At 40.3% G+C, this 22,659-nt stretch overlaps 1 protein-coding gene across 3 annotated transcripts in view; it reads right to left on the minus strand.

Moving 5' to 3' along the window:
• The window catches only part of PDE5A (phosphodiesterase 5A), a 154,808-nt gene that overhangs the window by 22,203 nt on the left and 109,946 nt on the right, over positions 1–22,659 (minus strand). For all 3 annotated transcript variants that reach the window (XM_068543365.1, XM_068543367.1, XM_068543366.1), the window contains exons 12-14: positions 13,914–14,060; positions 9,052–9,177; positions 7,143–7,237 (exon numbers count right to left, since the gene is read on the minus strand). In XM_068543365.1, coding sequence (XP_068399466.1) covers positions 7,143–7,237; positions 9,052–9,177; positions 13,914–14,060 — 368 coding nt within the window. The remainder of the gene's footprint in view (positions 1–7,142; positions 7,238–9,051; positions 9,178–13,913; positions 14,061–22,659) is intronic.

The following is a 22,659-nucleotide window of genomic DNA, read 5'->3' on the forward strand; positions in this document are numbered from 1 at the left end:
AGGATGGGTGATCTCATCTACTCCTAGTGTTTAACCCACCACCGACATTGCTGACTTCCAAACTGCCATGTTTTGTTGCTGTTGTAACCTTTTCCAAGTGAACTCGTGCCTTGTCTTCTTTGTTCCTTCCGTATTTAGTGAGTTGTACCATGGGTCAGATACTGTGCTTATCACTGGACAGTGGGAAGACAATGGATGGACTGAAATGAGCAGATTTGTAAGAAAAGATAAATTTGCTGGAACCAAGACTGGAGATGCATGGAGACTACTGGGATTTAGTTAGGAGACTAGTGGGAAACTGTTCTAGTAACCCAGGTAAGAGACAGCCTGGATTACAGTGGTAGAATCCCAAATAAAAAGAGCTGTTTAGGAGGTAGATTAGTTAGGAGTTGGCAATGAATCCTGATGTTGGGAGCTAGTGGGGATGCGGGAGATGAAGGGGGAAAGTATGGAGACTAAGCTTCTGCTTTGTCATTTCTGACACAGGAAAAAAGGGAGAAGATGATTAGAGATGGGGGATGAAGGAGGGGAAGATGGACTAGTTGAGTGTTGGATCTATTAATTTTAAGGTGCCTGAGGTACAACCAAATGGGTATAAAGGTCTGAACTCGGGTCTGGGCTGGAGAGAGAGCTGTGGATCACATCAACATGCTTGGAAATAAATCCAAGCCACAGGAGTAGATGAGGTGCTCCAGGGAGATGGCCCGGAATAAGAGAGGGCCTAGCATAAACAGAATCGATGATCTCCCTCCAAATCCTGCCTGTATTCTATAGTCTCTATTTTGGCAGTAGCATTTTCTCATCACTCAGACTGGATAAGCTCAAGTCAACTTCAGTACAGCTACCGCCTTCCTCATTCCCTTCACTTAGAAAAGGAAAAGCTTCTAGAGTATCTGTTATTTTCGTTTATATGAGGAATCCAAGCACATCCAGTATTAGTTTAGTATCAGTTTTATTCTGCTAGGTGTTTATAAGTCTATTACCCTGTTAGCCTGTATTCCTTTTGAGTTTGTTATCATTAGGGAAAACGAATCTACCTATTACTATTTACTGAGAGCCTATACCATGTCCAGCACTGTGCTAAGTAGTTTATATTTAATTTTTGCAATAATCCTCTAGAGGACACTTCAGCTCACCACATCAGAACCCTCGGTCCCACCTCATACTGCAGCCATTGATGTAGTGTCCAGCTTCATGCCTGCTTTAACAAACTGCACGAGGAGCCCATCAGAAGGCACCTGCCCTGGCCCGCCGAGAATACCTCTCACTTCTGCCCACAGGAGGGCTCTCTGCACTCACGCTTGCTCAGCCTGGAGTGTGGGGAGTTAAGGCCTCTGGAGGTCCCCTGTGACCAGTGGGGTGTGGAAGCCTGTGGAGCTGCCCCCTCCCCCTACAGTCTCTGTCCTTTTGCGAACAGTTCTGGGTCTCATGTCGTAAGACTTCTCAAAAGCACCTGGTGGGACTGAGCACCAGCTGCCTGTATGGGTGGACAGCTGGATACCTCGTCCTTCTCCTGGCTTTCCCTTTCTTCTCTGTTTCCCACTCCCAGGCCTGCATTCCTGCTCCCTGGGATCACACGCACTCATCAGCTATATGCACGCCAGCTTTTGTCTCAGGCTGTGCCTCCTGGGTGACCCAGGCTGAGACCTCTAAAACTGGCATTTTAGCATTTGTTTTTTAGATGACCAAAGGTTCAGAGAGATTATCTAACTTGTTCAAGGTCAACAGAAAAGGCAGAGCCGGGATTCACACGCATCCTTTCCACTGCATCACACTGGCTTGTGACCCACAGCACTCTGCACACAGTATCCACTCACCGACCCAGTTAGAAGCTGGACTAGAAATGCGATTAGGTGGATATAACACAAACATGTTTAAAACTTCGAACGCACATGACATTTTTAGACAATGCCGAAAGGACGGTTTCACATTAGAGAAAATTCTTGGCTTGTGAGATAGATGAATGCAAATTATGTGTTTGCCTTTACTTACATTCTAAAAATATGGATTTATGAATCAATGAAAGGGTGACAAATTTCCCATTTACCAAGATATTCATGGAAACCAATGCATTCTATATCCTGCTACTTTTTACTCTTTCAAACACAAGGCTATGTTGCCTCTTTATTTGAGGGTGTGTCACAAGGACCCATTAAACCACTCCTGCTCCTGGGTTATTCCCACACGTCAGTGAGCAGTCACGGGCTAGCATGCCCTCCCTGCATCTCCTCTTGTCCTGCAGTTGTTGGTCCATCTCTGAGAGTGGCATAAGGATGCCAATGCAGAAATCAAACCAATGTCTCCGAAGTACAGAGCCTTGGAAATCAACAGAAAATGAAAGTTCTGTGAGAAAAACAGCCACCCCAGCACAGTACTCCTTTTCACTGATTCTAACAACCGTCCCCCTTAATCTGGCTTCTCATCCATATATATCGCTCTGGGCTCAAATCTCTTAGCTACTCTTTGTGACCCATGTCAACCCATTTAATTCTTTTTTTTTTTTTTTTTTTGGTAATTTATTTGTTTATTTTTAAATTTGGCATTAAAATTTTTTTTTTTTTATTATTTTTTGGCTACATTGGGTCTTTGTTGCTGCACACGGGCTTTTCTCTAGTTGCAGTGAGCGGGGGCTACTCTTTGTTGCTTCTCATTGCAGTGGCTTCTCTTATTGCAGAGCACGGGCTCTAGGTGCAGGGCTTCAGTAGTTGCAGCATGCGGGCTCAGTAGTTGTGGCTTAGTTGCTCCGTGGCACGTGGGATCTTCCTGGACCAGGGATCGAACCCGTGTCCCCTGCATTGGCAGGCGGATTCCCGACCACTGCGCCACCAGGGAAGTCCCAACCCATTTAATTCTTAACTTCACAATTTCTATCCAAATCATCACTATTGCCTTCTATGAGTCAGGGGTTAGTTTATGTTCCTATTCTCTGTGACCACAGATATTCCAGTTGATGATTCATTTGACCTTGTGACCCCAGTTCTTAGACCTCCTTGACTCTGCTGATTGTCTTTTTTTCACATCAACAATAGACAATCCCTTCTTTGTTCCACAGCTCCTAGCTGCTACCAGGCATAGTCTCTTTGCTACTCCCTGTCCCTCCCTGGGAAAAAAAAAAAAAGCAAGATCTTCAACTCCTATCTGTCCTTAACAGTATCCCCCTGTGAAAATAGCTAAAACGTGTTGAGCATGTAGTCTGTGCCAGGTACTGTTCCAAGCACTTTACATCTACTTATACTCCTTAATCCTTATAAGAAACCCTGTGAGACAGGCACTGTCATTATTCTACTATACAGAGAAGGAAACATAGAGAGGGAATTTAAATGACTTGCCCAAGGTCACAAGGTGAGAATAGTCAGGATTCGAATTTGCACCATAACCATCACAGCTCCTGTGTCGTCGTCTAAGGACCAAATGAGCTCATGTATATAAGTGCTAGAAGGAGTTCCAAATGCCATGGGATAAGAGCTATATTAAGTGTTAGCTTCTATTATTATTATTACTATTATTATTAGCGACTAACTGAACTTGCACTTTATTCATATTCAGATCTCTAGTCTCTCAAGCCCTCCGACCTTACCAAGGATGATCTCACTGGCTAAAATAGACTCTCCTCAGTGTGAACTTCACAAATTGTGATTCCTGTGCTGTCTTTACTGCTCTTTTAAGTCTCTCGGAGCCTGCTGACCCTGTTACCACCGTGCCTATTCACGACCTTAGCTCACTCCTGTTCCTCTGTCACAGAGCAGAGAGGACCATGGTATAGGGCAAGTTCTTCCAGGACAACTATACATGGTCTGATTGTCGTTACTAGGAAATTTTTTATTGATTTTGCTGAATCGCTAATCTTGAGAAAAACATTCATTTGGTCATTCTACCTCTTCTAACCACCATACTATGTATTACTTTCTCCTCATTGCCAAAACTCCTCTCCCCTCCGTCCTCCCTCCCAAAGGACACACACGTGCATACACACTTCTCAGGTCTCCGTTGTTACCAGTGGCACCATCATGGTTAATTTCTTGGACCCGGAGTCACGATTTTCCCCCTTCCTGCCTGCATATAACTAGCTGTTCAATATTTAAACAATTTTCTCCTTCAGTCTCTTCCTCCCTCTAGCCAATATGTGATGTTCACATACACCTGGCTTCCCCTACCTAACAGCTTTCTGGCTGAACTCTGTGGTTCTAATTATTACCCATTTACCTTGTACCTTACTTACAGACTTTTCTTCCTAAACAATGTCTTCATTACCCATTGCAGCAATGGCTCCTTGTCTTTTCACTACACGGAATATAAAATGCACGGCTTGGTTTTCCAGCTCTCCCTCGGAAGGGTCCTCTAACTTCCACGTGTTCATCCTCTTACTTTCCATCCCTGGTCAGTGAGCCTTCTGACCAGTCAGACCAGCCGTCATGTCTGTTCCATGAATATGCCCACTTCATGGTGCTCCTGGAGCGCCTTCATGCTCTCCCCTCTCCAAATCCTACGCACTTCAAAGATCCGGTTGCAGTCTCGCTTCCTCCATCAACAATAAGGATGGGCTACGCCGATCATCATCAGTCCCCTTCTCTACTGACCACTTACGGCCCACGTTATCAAACAACACAGGACTTACTAGATACTTTCTGGCATTAATCACCATTGTTTCATGAAACTACGAAAATTCCTTGATAACAGAAACCGAATTTTATACTTTTATAGCTCTCTTTCTGCCTAGCAAAGTGCCAGGCCCCAGTAACTGCACATTATCTGTTTGCCTAAAATGTAGGATAATTTCACTATATTTATAAAACACCAATCCTGAGTCTAACCAAATAAATGCATCTACAAGGGTCCTCTTATGTTGACTGCAGGCCTAACGTGGGGAAATTTCTCTACATAAGCAGACGTCTGCACTTCAGCCATTTTGTTCCAATGACTGCCTATTTTTAAAAGAATAATTCAATAACTATCTGGAATCACTCTTCCCTTCATCCACCCATGTGGGAGAAGAAAGCACAAGCAGTGAACTCTTCTCCCAAATATTTCACTGGCGTACTTGAAGTGCCCTTCATAATGGCAATCTTCCTAAGCCAAGAAGGAATCAAAGAATCAGATAATGAATCAAAACACAGTTTCCTAAACAAGGGATATCTTACTTCAATTTAATTTTCTGAAAAGATGTTCAACAAGAACAAATGACAGAGTTCAGTTTCTAACTTTGCTACCATATGAGGGCTTTTGGTCTTTTTGATGTGTTTTATTTTTGTGTCTTGTTGTTTTGGTTTTCTTTACAGAGTGTTTGAATATCTGATGAGGTCTGGACACAGTACACCTTTTTAGAAGTTAGTTCTTTATAGGGAAATGTTTCTGATACTCTTAGTCTCCAAAGAGTCCCCTGGTTAAGAAAATCCTACTGGAGGTATCACTCGTTTATCACTAAGGAAAGAAAAAAAAGAAACATCCCTGGGAAATTCTTGGTTTCCTTTACTGAAACCACAAGGATGTAGGAAGAAATAAATATCTCTGAAACTCCTTTAATTTTTTTAAAAGTTATTATTACTTAGGGTAAGCCTGCTCTGCGGTGTATGTGAAAGCAAGATTGTGCAGTCTGACTTTTTCCCAGGACTTTTTTTTTTTTCAAAGAGAGGATGACATTTCTCCAGATGTTTTTCCGGGTAATTATTTTTAAATAAACAAAGGAAAAAATAGCTTAGTGGTTTTTTTCACTCCAAAGCAGGGCAGTGTGGCAATCCATACACTAATAATCCCTATCCTAATGATATGATGTTCAGTGCTGAGGTCGGAAGAGAAGGCAGCACCGCTGGCTCTGATCCTTAGGCTGTGCTTGACTCTGCACTGTAAATCTTTTCACGTCGTTGTTTCCTCCCATAAGTACTCCTGTGTCGATGTGAGGCTCAGGACCACAATCACATGACAAAGCACAGGGTACAAAGGACATGTCACCCAGTCAGTTCTCCAAAACATTAGACTTTAAAGAGGAGACAGCAAGCCTCTGATGGTCAGGCAAGAGCTTGCTATCTTTTCCCATCAAAGGTCAGCAGAGGACACGGTTGCTACATCGCTACAATTCTTTTTACATGAAGTTTTCCGTTCACTGTATTTAGATAAAGGGAATGTGATTAGAGAGCTTTCTGAAATTCCCTCAAGATATTAGAGATTATAAGATACAAGATATTATAAGATTAGTTAAATCACTGGCATACCTTAAAAATGCTCTGTAGTAAGAGATTTCACCATTAAAATGTATGCCTTTCAACTAACTTGCTGCAAGAAAATAAAAATGGCACAGTGGCTCAAAAATCTGATGAAAAGTGATATCACCTTTATTATCTCATTTGTCATTGCAAATGTTACTTAAGCGTGGTCCGGAAGGGAGCCTGAAAAGCTTGTCTGAAGAGTTAGTATCTTACTCGCAAAATCAGCCAAAACGCAGGCTTCTGATGATGACAGGACTATCACTAGCATCTGCTCCTAAGATTTATTTAACACTTAGATACGTACCAGGCATTCTACCTGGTAGTGACGTGTGTTATGTCTTAAAACTTATATGAAGCCTATGAGGTAGGAATGCTGTTATCTCGACTTCACAAGCCAGGAAATGGAGGTGTAGAGAGACGAGTGTCCTGCCCACGGTCACACAGGAACTCTGTGGCAGAGGTAGGGTTTGAATCCAAGTCTGACCCCAGAGCCCAAAGTCTCCAACACTGTGTTCCACTGCCTTCACTAAGACCAAAAGCCTCTTTCTAGGCAACACTTACTAAGTACTTAGGATAGAGCTAAGCACTTTTCAAATATTATCTTTTATTCCAGGGTGAAATACTACCTTTTCTCATCTAGTCTTAACAGTTTTCCAATGAAGCTCCTAAGCTGGGTGTATATAAACTAAAGCAAAACGCTTGGTAATTATCTAATGAAGTAAGATTCTCAACATAAATAGTTTTTGAACTTCAGGCCAGAGACGTTACCAACACAATATTGGACTTGCATTATTTTTTCCATTTCCCTTTAATAAAACCAGAGTATGTTATGGGAACTTGACCAACTGAAATTTTGTACCATCAAATTATGCTGTGGCTTTTACTTTTAAAACTACAATTTAAAAGAAACAGTCTCTTCTGTTGCTGGGGTGAATGCCTTACCGCTGTATGTAAGAGTTATTCACACCGCGGTGATCCAAATCGTGGCTTAAGGCAGCAATCAGCAGTGCGAGTATCTCCAGGTCAGTCAGCCTGTTCTGCACGACCGAAGAGTAGAAGAGAGAAAGAGAAAGAACAATTTGGTAAAGCGCATTATACCACCTCTTTCCACCAATCACGTGGTTTTTTCCTTAGTGCTTTACATATGTGCTTTCTAGTCCCACAGGACTCACGCTAGAATCCTACTCTGCAGGCAATCAGTCGTACTTTGTTTTCAGAATGGGATTATCATTATCAACAGAAAAAGTTCAAATGCCTCAAATGATCAATAACCTGTCCACCTATAGTCAATATTTTTAATTCTTAAAAATCTATATATGTATATGTGGAATAATCCAAATAAACTTTTTTTTTTTTAACATCTTTACTGGAGTATAATTGCTTTACAATGGTGTGTTAGTTTCTGCTGCATAACAAAGTGAATCAGCTATACATATACATATATCCCCATATCTCCTCCCTCTTTGCGTCTCCCTCCCACCCTCCCTATCCCACCCATCTAGGTGGTCACAAAGCACCGAGCTGATCTCCCTGTGCTATGTGGCTGCTTCCCACTAGCTATCGATTTTACACCAAATAAACTTTAAATAATTGTTTTCTCTCTGATTTTCAGTTCCCTGCAGATTCTGCTGCCTTCGCTCTCTGTTGTCAGTTGCTATATCCTTCACTTTCTTCTATTAGAAGCATAGACAATGTGAATATTAGCAAACAATAGGAAAAAATAGAGGATTAGGAATGAAAATTTGGCTTTGAAAAGTTGTGCAATATATTCCAAAGCCAAATAGAGGTTATTTTTTAATACCTGCCATTTGTATTATCTGTATTACTGTTCTCCTTCATTAGAAAGAAAACACAAGGTAAAACTATTATCAGCTGTATTCTGCTGCAACTCTCAACTTTCTATATAGTATGTCTACAACATACACAAAAATCACCATTTTGTTATTCTTCATAAAAATCGAGGATAGGCTTCAGTGGTATAGTCCTTATGACCATCCCATACCCCCAAATAAGTTCACCCTATTTCTTATAAATGTTTGCTATGGCAGGAAAGTACTACTATGGTATTTGATATGGCTTCTTGGACAACAATCACTTTTTTTAGCTCTAGCCAGCTAAAATGTGCACTCTATGAAAGTAGAGACAGTGAATAACATTTTTAGAATTTATTAAATAAAAAAGAGCATGGAAGCTCTGAATTAAAAACAGTCTTATGATGTACGCCTGGAATCACTGACATAGAATAACTTGCCAATTCCCACTGAAGTTAGAATCTAAGGACAGTGATATGAAAAATTTGGCCCAGAAAAGAACGAATTACGTGAACGTTTTCTGCATTGATCTTCCTGTAAACAGTCTCTGGTCAATGTATATGAAACCAAAACCTTTTCCATGAAATAGTACTTATAAAATTAACAGAGTGCTCCAGAGAAAATGTGACAGAGAACCCTGGACTCCTCTATGGAGCCAAGTTCAGGACCTGAGTGGTTTTTGAGGAATTCTACTATGGAGCAGATTGAATGTGAACATGAGAAATTTGATACTTTTCTTATATTGTAGAGTTTTCCTCTGAAGGAAGCATTTATTTGCCCAAAGGCTATTAAGTTTAACATGAAACTATTTTAAAGATTTTTAAAAATAGGCCATATATATTATATATGAAAGAAAATTAGAAATTATTTTGCCATACCAGTCTTCCTTAATTAACAAAATGTAATTTATTTTGTATGTGGCATTAAATATTATTCTCAATCATCATTAGTGCACATTAAAAAACACTTGAAAGAATATGCTGTATTCTTGCAGCAAAGCAACAAAATGTCTTAAATATATAAATGGCTCTAAGAAGTACCTGAATTTTGCCTGCTTTTAGTGCGGCAAACATGCACTGAGCTGTATTAAAGGCATGTCTCCAATTATGATAGGCAACATTCTTCCGATAGTTCTTCTTAACACTTAAAATCCACCTGCAAAGAACCTTTAGGAAATAAAGCGTAAGTAGTAAAAATAACTGCTGACGTTCATCACACATTTATTAATCTTCACGCACTGTACAAAGCATTTACATCTAACTCCCGGGACTCTGAGGGAGGCACGACCATTTTGATCATTGTACAGATGAGGAAAGTGACATTCAGAGACCTGCCCAAGGTCACAGTGCTTGGAAAGGGTGGGCCCAAAAGTCAAACCTCAGCAGTTTGACTTCAGAGCCTACCGTGCAAACCACCATGTTAGCTAAGTCAGATGTGAAATGCAAGGCAGCTCAAAGAAAGGTACTTTTGTCATGGGCAGGGCACAGACTAGCTTTTTAAAAGGTATTATGTCCATGTGTCATCAGTTAGGAGAGTCCAGGTAGGCAGTCACACGTGCATGAATTCACTCTCAGGGAGCCATGCAAGCGGCCAGTCTCCAGTTCTTCTCATGCTCCCATTCTGTATGTCTGCAAAGGTAATTGTGCGAGGCTCTGGGGATGGCTTGGGGGCAAGGCACACAGCACATGTCCAAGGACAAACTGGAGCTCCAAGTCCCAATCTTTGTCCCTTTTAAACTATGCTTAAATATTCAGGCAGAGTTACTGCTTGGTTACCAAGAAGTAATTCACAAAAAATAATATATGCAACATAAAGCCCTGGGGTGTGTGTGTGTGTGTGTGTGTGTGTGTGTGTGTGTGTGTGTGTGTGTGTGTGTGTGTGTGTGTGTTATACTCATATTTTAAAAGATGGGGAAAAAAAGGATAGACTTCAGAAAAATCTCACAAGCTGGGTTTAATTCAACTCCTAAGTGGTGTATTCAGTAAAATCCCCAGGGACTCATGGGCTGTGAGCTTGATAATTTTGTGTTTGTGTTAGCATCAGAGTCTGCCTCTCTTCAATACTGAATGATTTACTATACTTTTGGGGATCTCTAAAAATAAATATGTGCTTCTCCCTACGTGTATCACTGGAGATATTTCAAACACAAAGGGCATTGCCCTGGGGAATAGAAAAAGTACCAGGGAAACGAATGTTGCTTTAACAATATTCGACACAGTTTGATTGGCTGCAAAAGTAGGCCAAAAACAAGGTTTCTTCTTTGTTGGTAGAAATTGTTTATAGAGGATTTGGCAGAAAAATCAATGCTTTCATATCCTCCCTTTTCTTTTCAGGTCTCTTTGTTCCTGTTCTATGACGCAGTTCACAGGGAATTCTGATCAAAAGAACCCAAATGTCCCCTAGCTCTTTCACCCCTGAGAAACCATATTTCCCAGAGGATTTCCGTATGCCTAAGGTTGACGTGCTAACCTGAAGTACATTGCAGCCTGGCCATTTCTCAACAAAGTCGACCCCGAAGATGATAGATTCATCTTATTAGGAGAATTTTAAGTAAGAGCAATTAACTTTCTTTGATATGCTTAGAAAGTGAAGTGTCATAGAAAATTACTGGTGACTAATTAAAGAGTCAAGGAAAATAAGCAGGAAAACCCAGAAATTTAACCTATGGACATATCTCTTTACTAATCATAAATCTGTAGATATAATTAAATAGGCACTTATGCATATAATGTGAAATAATGACCAAAATGACTCTATGAAACCTAATTCCTGATGGACTACTCTATTCTGCTTCTTCTTCTTTTTTTTTCTGGCCACACTGCATGGCTTGTGGGATCTTAGTTCCCCGAACAGGGATTAAACCCGGGCCATGGCAGTGAAAGTGCTGAGTCCTAACCACTGGACTCCCTATACCGCTTCTATGGAAATGGGCCTATTGAACTAGGTAACCCAATGGATACCCCACTGTATCTAATTAGTAACTAGATTCAAGTACAGTTTTGGATTCTGTTATCAAATGTTCTTAACAGCATTTAGGAAAATTATGGTCAGATCTGCTTAATGCTTGGTGGATATGCCTGGCGTGTTCAAATCTGTAGTACAATCTTTCGTACAGGACTACTGAATAATTATGCGCAGTTTGGAAGGCCCTAGGGAGCATGCTCAATACACTGAATCAGTCTCCAACATTACAAAGGCCTCCTGAGTCCTGCACGGCATCCTTAAGATGCTATGGGAGAAAGCGAAGAAAGAAAAAACACAGCTCAGCTCCTGCCTTCAAGAATTTCAATCAGTAGTGAGTGAAAGTAACAAAAGCGCACATATAAAGGAAATAAATTCACATAAAAGTGAGAGCACAAATTTATAAACTGTCAATAGCATTCCAAGTGGCATGAAGTCAATCCTAAGGTTCTCCCAGAAGTAGAGATTTTTAAGTCAGGCTCTGAGGAAAAGTATGTTATGGCACAATATACTTGGAGCAGACTTGGAAGTGGAGCCGTCCTGTCCATTCAGGGGAGGAATGACACGTAAAAGACAGAAGGTCAAGGAAAACAAGTACAGCACACACAGATTTGTTGGAGTAGAGTTGAAGAATCTGCTTCAGAGACCAGCAAGAATTATAGGAGAGTAACTCAAGATTTGGAAGCCAAGCAGAGACATGAAGATCTGACATAACTTTCAGTAGGAAATATTCTTTGTCGGGGCACTTCATGATGCTTAACATCCTCTCTAGCAGTAACATTTTAATTTTATCATCCTAAAATTATATCTGAAATGTACAGTGACAATAATATCTGAAATAAACAAAACAGAAGAGTCACTAAGGCAGGAAGGCCAACCAGAATAATAGCAATGTTCATGTTGATGTTGGCCGGAATTAGAATAGTAGTTATTCAAACAGAAAAGGAGAGGAGATGAATGAGACATTGAGGAGAAATATCTGCCTAATGGATAAACATTCAAGGAAAGGTAAAAATCAAGACTGTAAAAGAAATTCTCAGTGACTATCTTCATACCCAACACTCAGATGCTATCTAAAAGCTTATGTTTTTAAGAAATAAATCAACTTATATAAGAATTTCATAAGTAGGTACAAGGATCATATTCCTGTTCTGTCCAGGCCCTTTCAACAAACTCAGCACTAGTGTAAAGTATGGGCGATCTCAGGAATGGAAAGGGATTTGAGTCGCTATCTAGGTTTGTAAGTCCCGTGACTGGCAAGAAGCAGAACTGAGATTTGCATTTAGAACTTCTGGCTCTAAATGAGATCTTCATTCCATTAATAGAAAAGGCTTTTTAAAATGAGCCCTATAACCTACAACAGAGAAATCTGATAGGGAAGTATAACCATGGTCAAATTTGGTCTAAGGAAGGGATAACTGACATGTACTCTACACCTGTATATTAATCAAAATATACAAGTGTGCACACATACACATGCATGCACATAGACAATCTCACAGATGCATGTGTAATTCTCACAGGACTCCCATGGGGTGGTCATACCACTATTCCCAATTAACAGATTACAAAACTGAGAATGTGAGAGATTAACTGCCCAAAGAAATTAGAGGTAATCACTAGTAGAGCTATGACTCAAAATCCATGAACTTTCTACTCCACCATGCTATGTCAATTTCTTCATTTGTAAAACAGGGACAATAATAACCAAAGAACCTTTCTTGAGAGCTTCTTAAAATAATTAAATGATACGATATCTCTTAATCAACACGCTCTTATAGGAGTGAAGTATTACTAGAGAAGAGTCTACAGACAGTTGGTCTTTGTTTTCACCCAAGAGTAATATAAACTTTGGTTAAATTAAAGAAGGAACTAGATTCAGGCCCCCAGTAATACCAGAAGTGACACCGTATTACCCTTAGCTATATTAGCCCTCAGTTTTCACGCCTCAGTGAGGCTTTGAGAGCAGGGACGACTTATCACTGAAATGTGTACCTAGCACAGTACAGGATACACTGTTTATTGTTAATGAATTTTCATTTTATGAATGAATGGATTGCTGGATAGTGGAGGCCTTCAAGGTATTTACATTTCCAGATAGGAAATCTGTACGAGGAGACTAGACATTCAACTGACCGGAAGAAAGTAGTTTTAAAGGCAAATTACTGAATTTTTTTTTCATATTGGCCTTTCCATTCTCCCTTATTCTTTGATGAGATACACGTAGCCATTATGAAACAGAATAGAATTCCCTGATATCTCCCAACTGGTATTAGAAGGTATTGATTTCAGTCTTGCTATTTTCTGAGAGGCGAACAAGGTAATCGACGGGGGTTAAAATCAGTTTTCATCTTCACCCAATATGGGTGACCCTGTTTGAACCAAGAGCTTGGCTTCACATCAACCTCTTCACTCCCTCATTTCCAAAGGAGTTCACTCTGTTTTGGTCCTTCTTTCTACTGTGTTATCGTAACCTCTGCAATCAGATCATGTTACTTCCCTGCTTAAAATTCCTCAGTGACTCACCATTGTTTTCAGGATAAAATCCAAATTCCTCTGAATAGTGTACAAGGTTCTACAGGATCTGCTTCTTGGTTGCTTTTCTCACCACTCTCACCCCCTCAACCAGTGCTCCATACCTCCAACCCCCTCTTTCTGTCCTCCTGCCTTTGCACATCCTGCTCTCATTGTTGGGAATATTCTCCCCTATTCTTCAGCCTGGTGCTTGATACATGTGGGAACCCAATACATGTCTTTTTAATGGCTGATAACTTTTCTTTAAACATCCTGGGTGTGCATTAGGTGACAGAATGTGAATCTCTGAAACTTAAAAATCCTTATTCCATACTAGCATCCAAAACTAATTCTCTCTCTTACACACACACACACACACACACACACACTCACACACACACTCCAGAGGACATCACCGCATTCCTACCTCATGTTTCATCTGGAAGTTCTGCACAAGGTTGAGGTCAGTGAACATCCGGATTGTGCACAGTGCTGTTTCCAGGTCAGATAGCTCAAAGTCACTGAAGCTGAAGTCGGTGATTTTAAGGGTCTGGGCAGATGGTACCATGGCAGCCTTAGGTAAGGGGAGAAGAAGAAAGTGAAATAAAGCTGTTAGAGCAGCAGTGATTCACAAAGCTTTCTTGCTTTGCTATGGGGAAATAGCACACTGTGTTTATTTTTTTCCTTTTAATGTCATATACTAGAAATCTTTTAATGTAGAAGTCACTCCTTTTTTTTTTTTTTTTTTTTTTTTTAAACTGAGTCACATGTGGGTAACTAATATGGTTCCAGGTAGGCCAGGTGGAGGAGAGAGGGTAACTGTACCTAGAAGAGTAGGCAGAACTAAGGACTCCGGTGATCCTGCCCCTTTATACCTCCTCAGTGTTATTCGTTCAACAGATATTTATTGAGTAATTATTGGCCCCGTCCCAGAGGATAAGTGGTGAGCCGGATAATGATAATGTTCTAAGCATTTTACACTTCATTCTCAAGACAACCTTATGAAATCGATGCTCTAGCTCCATTTCTCAAGTACAGAAACGTGAGCATGGATCAACACTTCCTTACCCATGGAAGCACAGCCAGGTGAGCACTGGAGCCTGGCTTCCAATGCAGACAGACTGTGCTGCTCTCAGATTTGACACAATCTCTAATCTAGAGACCAACAGAACCTACTTTACCCAAGCCTGACCACAAGAATCACCTAGGGTGCCTATTAAAAATAGAATTAGTGATTCTGATTCAGTAGGTCTGGGATGGGTTAAGACACTGGTTTTTTGGAGGGGGATCTGTTTTTTAATTAACATCCTCAGTTTTGATTTGTTAGTCATTTAATTGTAGTAAACACTTGCAATTTCTTCAAATACACCTTGCTCTGGTTTTTTTTTTTTTTTTTTTTTTTTAATCAACGTTCCTTTTACCTCCTGCTTCTCCTACTTTCTTTAACTAAAGGACTTCTTTAAGACACAGTTCCCATCCAAAGAAGAGTTAAATGCCCTTCAGAGCTAAGCCCACCTTGGGAATACCTGTTTAATTACACAAAGTTCACTATAATGTAATTTCTTGTTTATCTGTCTCCTAAGTACACTGCGACTGACAGGTGGGGCTGTACCTTACACATCTTTGTATCCATTGTGTCTACAGATGGATACAGTTTTGATATTTGTTAATATGAATATTTATTAAATGAATGGAAGGGGAAAAACCTTATTCCCTTCACTTAATTTGAGTTATAAGTTCTGGTTTTAAGGTCCCAAAACTTCTTAGGAGGGTAGAGCCCATTAACTTGAGTTAGAAAACTAGCAGACCTGGCAAGTGCATTCTAATTTGTTTGGTTTGGTACTGAATATTTTTTAAAAACCACCGAATTTGTTATACTATTTAAAAATTGGGAGAGTTTTAACAATAAAACAGGATTTCTGGCGTCTCCTGGAAAATCCGGCCACGTTGAGCCCCAATTCCCATGAAGCAATGCTGGCCACAGCCGAGGCCCCCCGGGCTCCCTCATACTGAGCAAAGCTGTCAGGCTTCTCTCCTAGATTTCCTGCCGGGCCCCTGCCGGCATGGGAACTTACAAGAACCCCACTCCTCCATCCCCTTGACTATTCACTCTGCCAGCACTTTAACTGCCTTAGCCAGATGTGGCTGAGATTTACGTGATGAAAAGAGGCTTTAACTTGGTGTGGGGCAGAGGGAAGAAAACCAGGTTCTTTCCAATGTTTTTTCCTTGATTCCCTCCAAACCCCTTAAGTTTCTTCTGAGAATCTGGTATATCACTTCTCTGCCTTCCCTCCATCTTTTGTGAAGTAAAAAGGTCAATACTACTAAAACCTTATGGAGCAATCTAGAACTTTCCCCTACCAGCCTGAGGGCGCGCGCACATTCTCTGCTCATCGGGACCATCTCGTGTTTTACTTACATATACCAGACCTGTTTAAACTTTAAAAGAATGTCACCCTCTTCATACTCCAAACCAAGACTCTTTGCCCAAGCCCAAAATTCACGAGAAAATACGCCTTCTGTTCAGCCAATTGGACAGGCTAATGCGTGGGCTGGACTAGGGAAAGAAAGGAGGGCTGAAAATGCTCCGAGAAAGGGTAGCGCTGTTTACACCAGCCTCCAACATCGAGACGGAGCAGACAGCTTGAGGGGAACGGGGAAGTGTGGAGGTGGGAATAGGCCCACCTTTTAACTCAGAGCAGATGACAGCTGCTTCCCTTAAACATTGCACAAGAGAACAGATGTTTGTTCCTTAGGGCATCATTATTCTTAGAGCAGGAAGTTTTCTCTTTCCTTCCACAACGGATATTCTAAACACTACGGGATAAAGACGGCCAACATGGCTTGTGCCTTGCTCCATTCTACACTCTAACTCCCGACCGCTGTCTCCTGAGAGCAAAGACGCTTTTCTTCTGCTTGTTCAGCCACGTCACACCACGACTCAACCTTTCTAAGCTGACCTAGGGGGGATGTGCAGACATTTTCCTTCAGAACCTTGTGGTCAGTGATACAGAGGTTCGGAATTCTTGGGATCGATTGCTAATAAGCCATGAGAAAGTCACACATCATTTAAAGCTCTCGTAAACTGCTTCTCTGACCATCACCAGAGAATTCAACTTTCTGTCTGCCCTGAAAGGGCTTGGGATAAAGGAGACTTTAAGTAAAACATATTGCCTGTCATTCTAACTTACCATTTTATAAAACGAAATAGTCTACATCTTACTAATAGCAGGGAAAAAAAATATGTGGTATTTCTGGGAGAGGTTATGTATATACAATTCTGGATTTTTATAGCTTCTTTCACTGACCGTTTGATTTGTTAGAATTTGCAAAGTGAGATTTCTGACTTTGTTTTTCTTTGGGGGATAATATAACTTATTGCATCATGATGTTGAAGACAAATAACATATTTTATAGATTCTGTAAAGCTATAAATGTGTATATGTATTATGGTTGACTAATCCAATTCGAACTTCTGGAACTATGATACCACCTAATACTGCACAATACTGCTTATTTCCCCACATGAAAGCACAGTGCCTGTGAATTCTCAGGCAATGGCAATTAGATGTTTTAGTGCTTCATCTGAATATAGTTAAGCCTTTCTAGGGTTGGGAGTTCTAATTTGTGTCAAATTAACCAAATATGGAATATAAAAAATATACAAAGCTCCCTGGGTTAAAGATTCAACCTGGCAAACAGTTTGGTAGTATAAAGTCATTTTTCTTCTGAGTTCTTTAATTATATCTGCCACTCAAACTAATAAAGAAACTAGTTACCTCTCATGACTCTTTAGAGGAAATTCTTCATTTAAGTCCCTTTTTTATGACTCTTTTTTCTAATGTCTTGATCCCTTTTCACCATTCTTGCAAAAATTAAAACAAAACAAAACAAAACTCTGGAAGTGAAATTCACTAAGGGTGGAACTGGACATATCCTTGGGAAGAGGACTGGACTGGGTTCAAGGAAGCAGTACTCAGAGCTATAAAAATACTTCAACTGCTCAGTGATCTTTAATTAAAACCAGCTGTTCTGAATACCATCTGACTGATGGGGAGCTATATAATAAATTGATCACCAGCCGGCATTATCCTAGATCAGCTACCACGTTTGCATTTGGCATTAGATACTGATCATAAAAAGAGAAACCTGAAAGCAAGGTGAAGCACATGGTAAAGGAATGTTTGCTATTAGGGGTTCTAGTCCCGATGCCCCACTGACTTCGTCACCCTGAACAAGATGTTCAACCTCTGCCCATTTTCTCACCTGTAAAATGAGGGGGTTGTCTCCAAGGTCTAATTTATCTCTGTGTCCACAGGACTCCAGGATCTGTAACTGCCTTCTCACTTTGGAATCCAAGGCCACCCTGTGAGTGGCATCTAAATCTTGCCAGTGACCTTCCTGTACAGGCCCAAGCTCCGTCTCTGACTCTCTCACCATTTAAAGTAAATGGATGGTTCTCCTTAGCTGTTATGGTTATACTATGCTTTTCATGCTTAATTCCTCACACGTGAGAGAAGGGATATTCCACTCCTCCTGGCTTAAACAGAGCACCCTAGCCTCTCATGAGTGCAGAGGAGGGTCAGACTGGGTACGTGGTAGCCTCTATACTTACTGCAATAATGCTCTAAAGGAAAAATTGAGTTTTTGGAAATTGCTATCATTTGATTTTTTTATGCAAGGCGGGGAGAGGTGTCTCTGTTTTGGCCATTTGTTTTCAAGGTTAATTAACGCTCTCTCTCTCACTTCTGGGCCTCTTTAACTGTTTCTCCTCCTCTGACTAGAATACACCGCCCCCCCGCCCAAGTTTTCGTATAGCTAGTTCTTTCCCATTTTTTTATGTCTCAGCTGCACCAGAGAAACATTCACTGGTCTCTGTGGTAGATACTGTAGCAAGACTCCATTAACATAACATCTGTTTCAACCTTTTCCTAGTGAGCCTTCATTTTCTGAAGAGTCAAGAAAGCTCAAAAATATATTTCCCTGACTCCCTTTCAGCTAGGGTTCCAGAAGAAATTTGGTTTCTTCAATGAGGTATACTTGAGTGAGACCTGAATTTCAAACTAACACAGTGCCTACCACATGAGGAACCCGTTTTTCTAAAATGTGGTTCCAGCGGGTGTTATGCAGCTGCGGAGACTTCAGTTCTGGCAGCAGCTTTCTCACCCCCAAACTATGCTGCGATGGTTGATTCCGGAAGGAGATGGCCTAGTGGCTTTCTGATTCTGGCGTACATGAAAGTTTCCAAAGTGAGCCAGATCTCGAAACCCACACACAAACTTATCCTGTAGGCTGCTGAATGACGGTGTAGGGTGAAATCACATACTTGCCGTATCTCTTATGTGAACATTAGAGCATTGATCAGGAGCAAGTGGGGCACCAAGAATGGAACTGAGACATTTAAGAAGATGTGGATAACTACACATATCCCAAACCATTCACTCCAGAATATGTCTCTACAGTATATAATTACATGATGCCTATACTTTACAGTCATAGCTCATTTCTTCTGATTATAATTATATAATATTATATAATTAAGTTATACATATAGTCCTTCAGTATTCTTTAAAGTTCCAAGAGGACAGAGATTGATTACTTATTGTTATATTTGGAACACCTAATATAATACCCACATAAAATAGGAGATAAATGTGAATGTATAAATGAAACATTTTTTGTGATCATCAAGCACCTGATCAGTTCTTCATAATATTCAGTTTAATTTGGCAAAGAGCTATAACACAAACATTAGTAATGAACCATGCTGAGTCAGACACGACGGATAAATTATAGACTATGCCTTCTTCTCTTACAGTTCAATTATTCACTTTATTTACTTTTGAAAAATTTTTTATAGCTGAATTCCCTCTTTCATCTGCACAATGAATACTTCGCTACTGTAATTTTAAAAACTCAGCTTCAGCTTGTTTTAAGTGTCATTATATTTTGATTCATTCACTTGCAAGAACACTGGAAACTCAGGATGGGAAAGCAATGACCAAAAGTTTTCCACTTTTTAGCAGCTCTGGGTAGGACGTTACTTAAAATGGTCAACTCTAGATAACTCCCTTCAAGTAGAGAATTGGTTACACTTCACAAACAAAAGGTTTACATTTATTTTAGAACACATGGTGCTTTTTTCTTCCTACCTGTTTTCCGCCTACCTGTTGTTCTTTTTTGCCTAATTAGAAAATGAGTGCATACTTTTGTATGGCTGTTAGCATAACTGACACCATCTTGGGCCCATACAGTTCCTCCTGTCCTTCCACTGACCCTCCCTCCCCAGGACTGTACTATATGGTAAATCATTTCTCCGTCATCAAGGGCTTTCTAGTTAAAGATATTTTTAACAATCATTAGGTCCAGGTGGCCTCTATGCTCTGTTAGCTCCAAACAATGATGAAGACCTTCACTGACGAATTCCCAGCGCCCCTGAGACTAGCTACCCATTCATAAATCTTGACTTAGGAATGCACTCCCTGTTTCCAAGCACATACCCGTATACCCTAGATTAACCGTAAAATTGTCCCAGCGGCCCCTCGGTGGTGTGGAGTGCAGCTGTGAATGCTTCCAAATTGTTGTCCATCCGATCCTACCCTGTAAGTTACCCTACAATGAACTGATCCATTGATTGTATGGAGCTGCCTGCCTTGTTTTTTCAGTCTCAAGATACCTTCTCAGTTTGGTGGGCACTTTTCATTCCCTCCATCCCCCAACAACTTTCTTGATGGTGCATAATTAGAATGGCTTGGGCAAAAAGGCTTGGAACATGACGGAGAAGATGAAGGCCTCAATGTGGCTCCTACTACATTAGAAGAACTGCTTTTCCTCCAACTATCACCACTACTAATAATAACTGATACATAATAGGCGGGGGAGACATATGTACCAGGAACTCTGGTCACTACAACTCTCTGAGGTAGGTTCTTTCATTATTCTCTTTTTACAAATGAAGAAACTGAGGCTCAGAGAAGTCACAGATTTGCCCGAGATCATGGAGCTGGAATCTGAACCTAGACATCTCTCTCTAGACTCACGTTCTTAACCATCATGCTATATTCATGAAAATGAAAGCTCTATGACCAGTTAGCCGCTGTTTTATTCATTTCTATTAAATTATTCAAACTATTAAATTATTTCTAGCTTCATAATCACTTTAAGAAAAAAGAAAGCATAATCTTGTTGAATGCATTGAAGGATCGTGAATTGTGTTATTTCATGCTAGATTATAGGCTTCCTAAAAGTCTGAATTTTCCAGAATCATTCATTCAGTTATTCAACAAAACATGTAAACCAGGTTCCTGTTAAGCAATCACTAAATAGTAGCTATTATTATTATGACTCAAGAACTAACAGTCTGATGGAGAAGATAGACACACAAAAAATTGAAATATATCGTTTAAGTGCAACAACACAAGGATGCTAATAAGTTTGCGTAAGTGATCCCTAACAACACAATGACAGAGAATGTAAGTACACATTTAACTACCTTTTTTAGTCATTTGTAATAGTTAATTTTATGTCTCCACTTGACTGGCCACAGGGTGCCCAAATGAAACATTATTTCTGGGTGTGTCTGTGAGGGTGTTCCTGGATAAGATGAGCATTTGAATCTGTGGACTCAGTAAAGGAGACTGTACTCCCCAACGTGGGAGGGCATCATCCAATCCACTGAGGGCCTGATAGAACAAACGGTGGAAGAAGGAGGGACATGCCCCTTGTTGCTTCCTCCAAGCCCGCTGGAATGGGGGGTATCTCCTATCTTCTCAGGCGCTGGGCCTGGGATTTCAAGCATCAGCTCCCCTGCTCTCAGGCCTTTAGACTCAACTCAATGACACCGCGGGTTTTCCTGGGCCTCCAGTCTGCAGACAGCAGACTGTGGACTTCTCAGCCCGCACAGGCATGTGAGCCAACTCCTCAGAATCTCTCTCTCTCTCTCATTTATGCATATATGAAATCTCCTTCTGGTTCTTTCTCTCTGGAGAATCCTGACTAATAAAGTCACCTATTTTTCTAAAGTCAAAGAGAATAATTCCTGAGCTTTATTAGTACCTTACTTAAGACAAATGACAGCCCTTCTTTTATTCAACTATTTCTTATTATGAAATAAGTCCATTTACACAACAAAAGGGACACACTGGGGTCCCTTTTACACAAGCATGGAAATGAAACTTTATAGGAAATAATACGTTTATAAAATGTATAGTCTCCTTGAAGCCCATAAATCACATGTTCATGGAAAATAATACACTTGGGTAAGGTAAATATAAGGGTCATTTAAAAATTATTGAGTTTCATAGTTTTGGTGGATGTCTCATGAAAAAGGTTTATATTTAGCCTGTGGCAAAGCCTCTGGTAACCTTGGAAGAAAATAAAGACATGTGGCTACACAATTTGCTCAACTGTATAATCTTTACACAAAAAAGGTCACACTTCAATCAAAGGCATTCTGCCTGCCTTAGGTCTGAAGTATCAAATCTCAAGAGCTAAAATAGAAATCACAGAAACAACTCCTAATAGTCAACTCTTAAGAAAAGGCCCTTATTCAGAAAGTTATTTATTAAAATAAGTCTGAAAGAAGGGCAGCCACTGAACTTGGTCTTCCATAAAATGTCAAATTCTTCCAATTAGCTTCAGTGTTTTATGAAGGCATTTTGTTACATTACTCCTTGATGTTTATTCGATACAAATGTTAAGAGGGAAGGAGATTTTCCTCAAGGATCCATTCTTTAAGGAAATTATTTTCAGGAATAAAATTAATGTAGGTATTTGATGAGTTTATTGGTAGCCACAAGGAGAGATGCTCAGTCAGGTATTTTAAGTGCTCCTTATCAGTCCCCATCACTAGCCTGCCTCTTGGGGCACTCTTTTATGCAGAGCAGTTTGGGTCTGGGTCTTTGAACAAAGCCACGCTGACAGCCATCACATTACACTTTACAGAAGAAGGCTAATGTCTCTCTTCCCCACGTTAAACATGCACAGAAAATGTGTTTTCAAAGAAAAAACCCCACACAATTAGTTTACAAGGCTGTTAGAATATATCTTTCTCTAAGAAGGAAGTGGATCCAAATATGAATGAGAAAGAAACCTACTAATACAAAGAGAGGTGAATATTCCAACTCAGCATGTGGAACCAAATCTTAAAGAGAATAAAGAAGTGAATAAGGCAT

The sequence above is a fragment of the Eschrichtius robustus genome, chromosome 4 (genome assembly GCF_028021215.1).
Source record: "Eschrichtius robustus isolate mEscRob2 chromosome 4, mEscRob2.pri, whole genome shotgun sequence".
Classification (NCBI taxonomy): Eukaryota; Metazoa; Chordata; class Mammalia; order Artiodactyla; family Eschrichtiidae; genus Eschrichtius; species Eschrichtius robustus.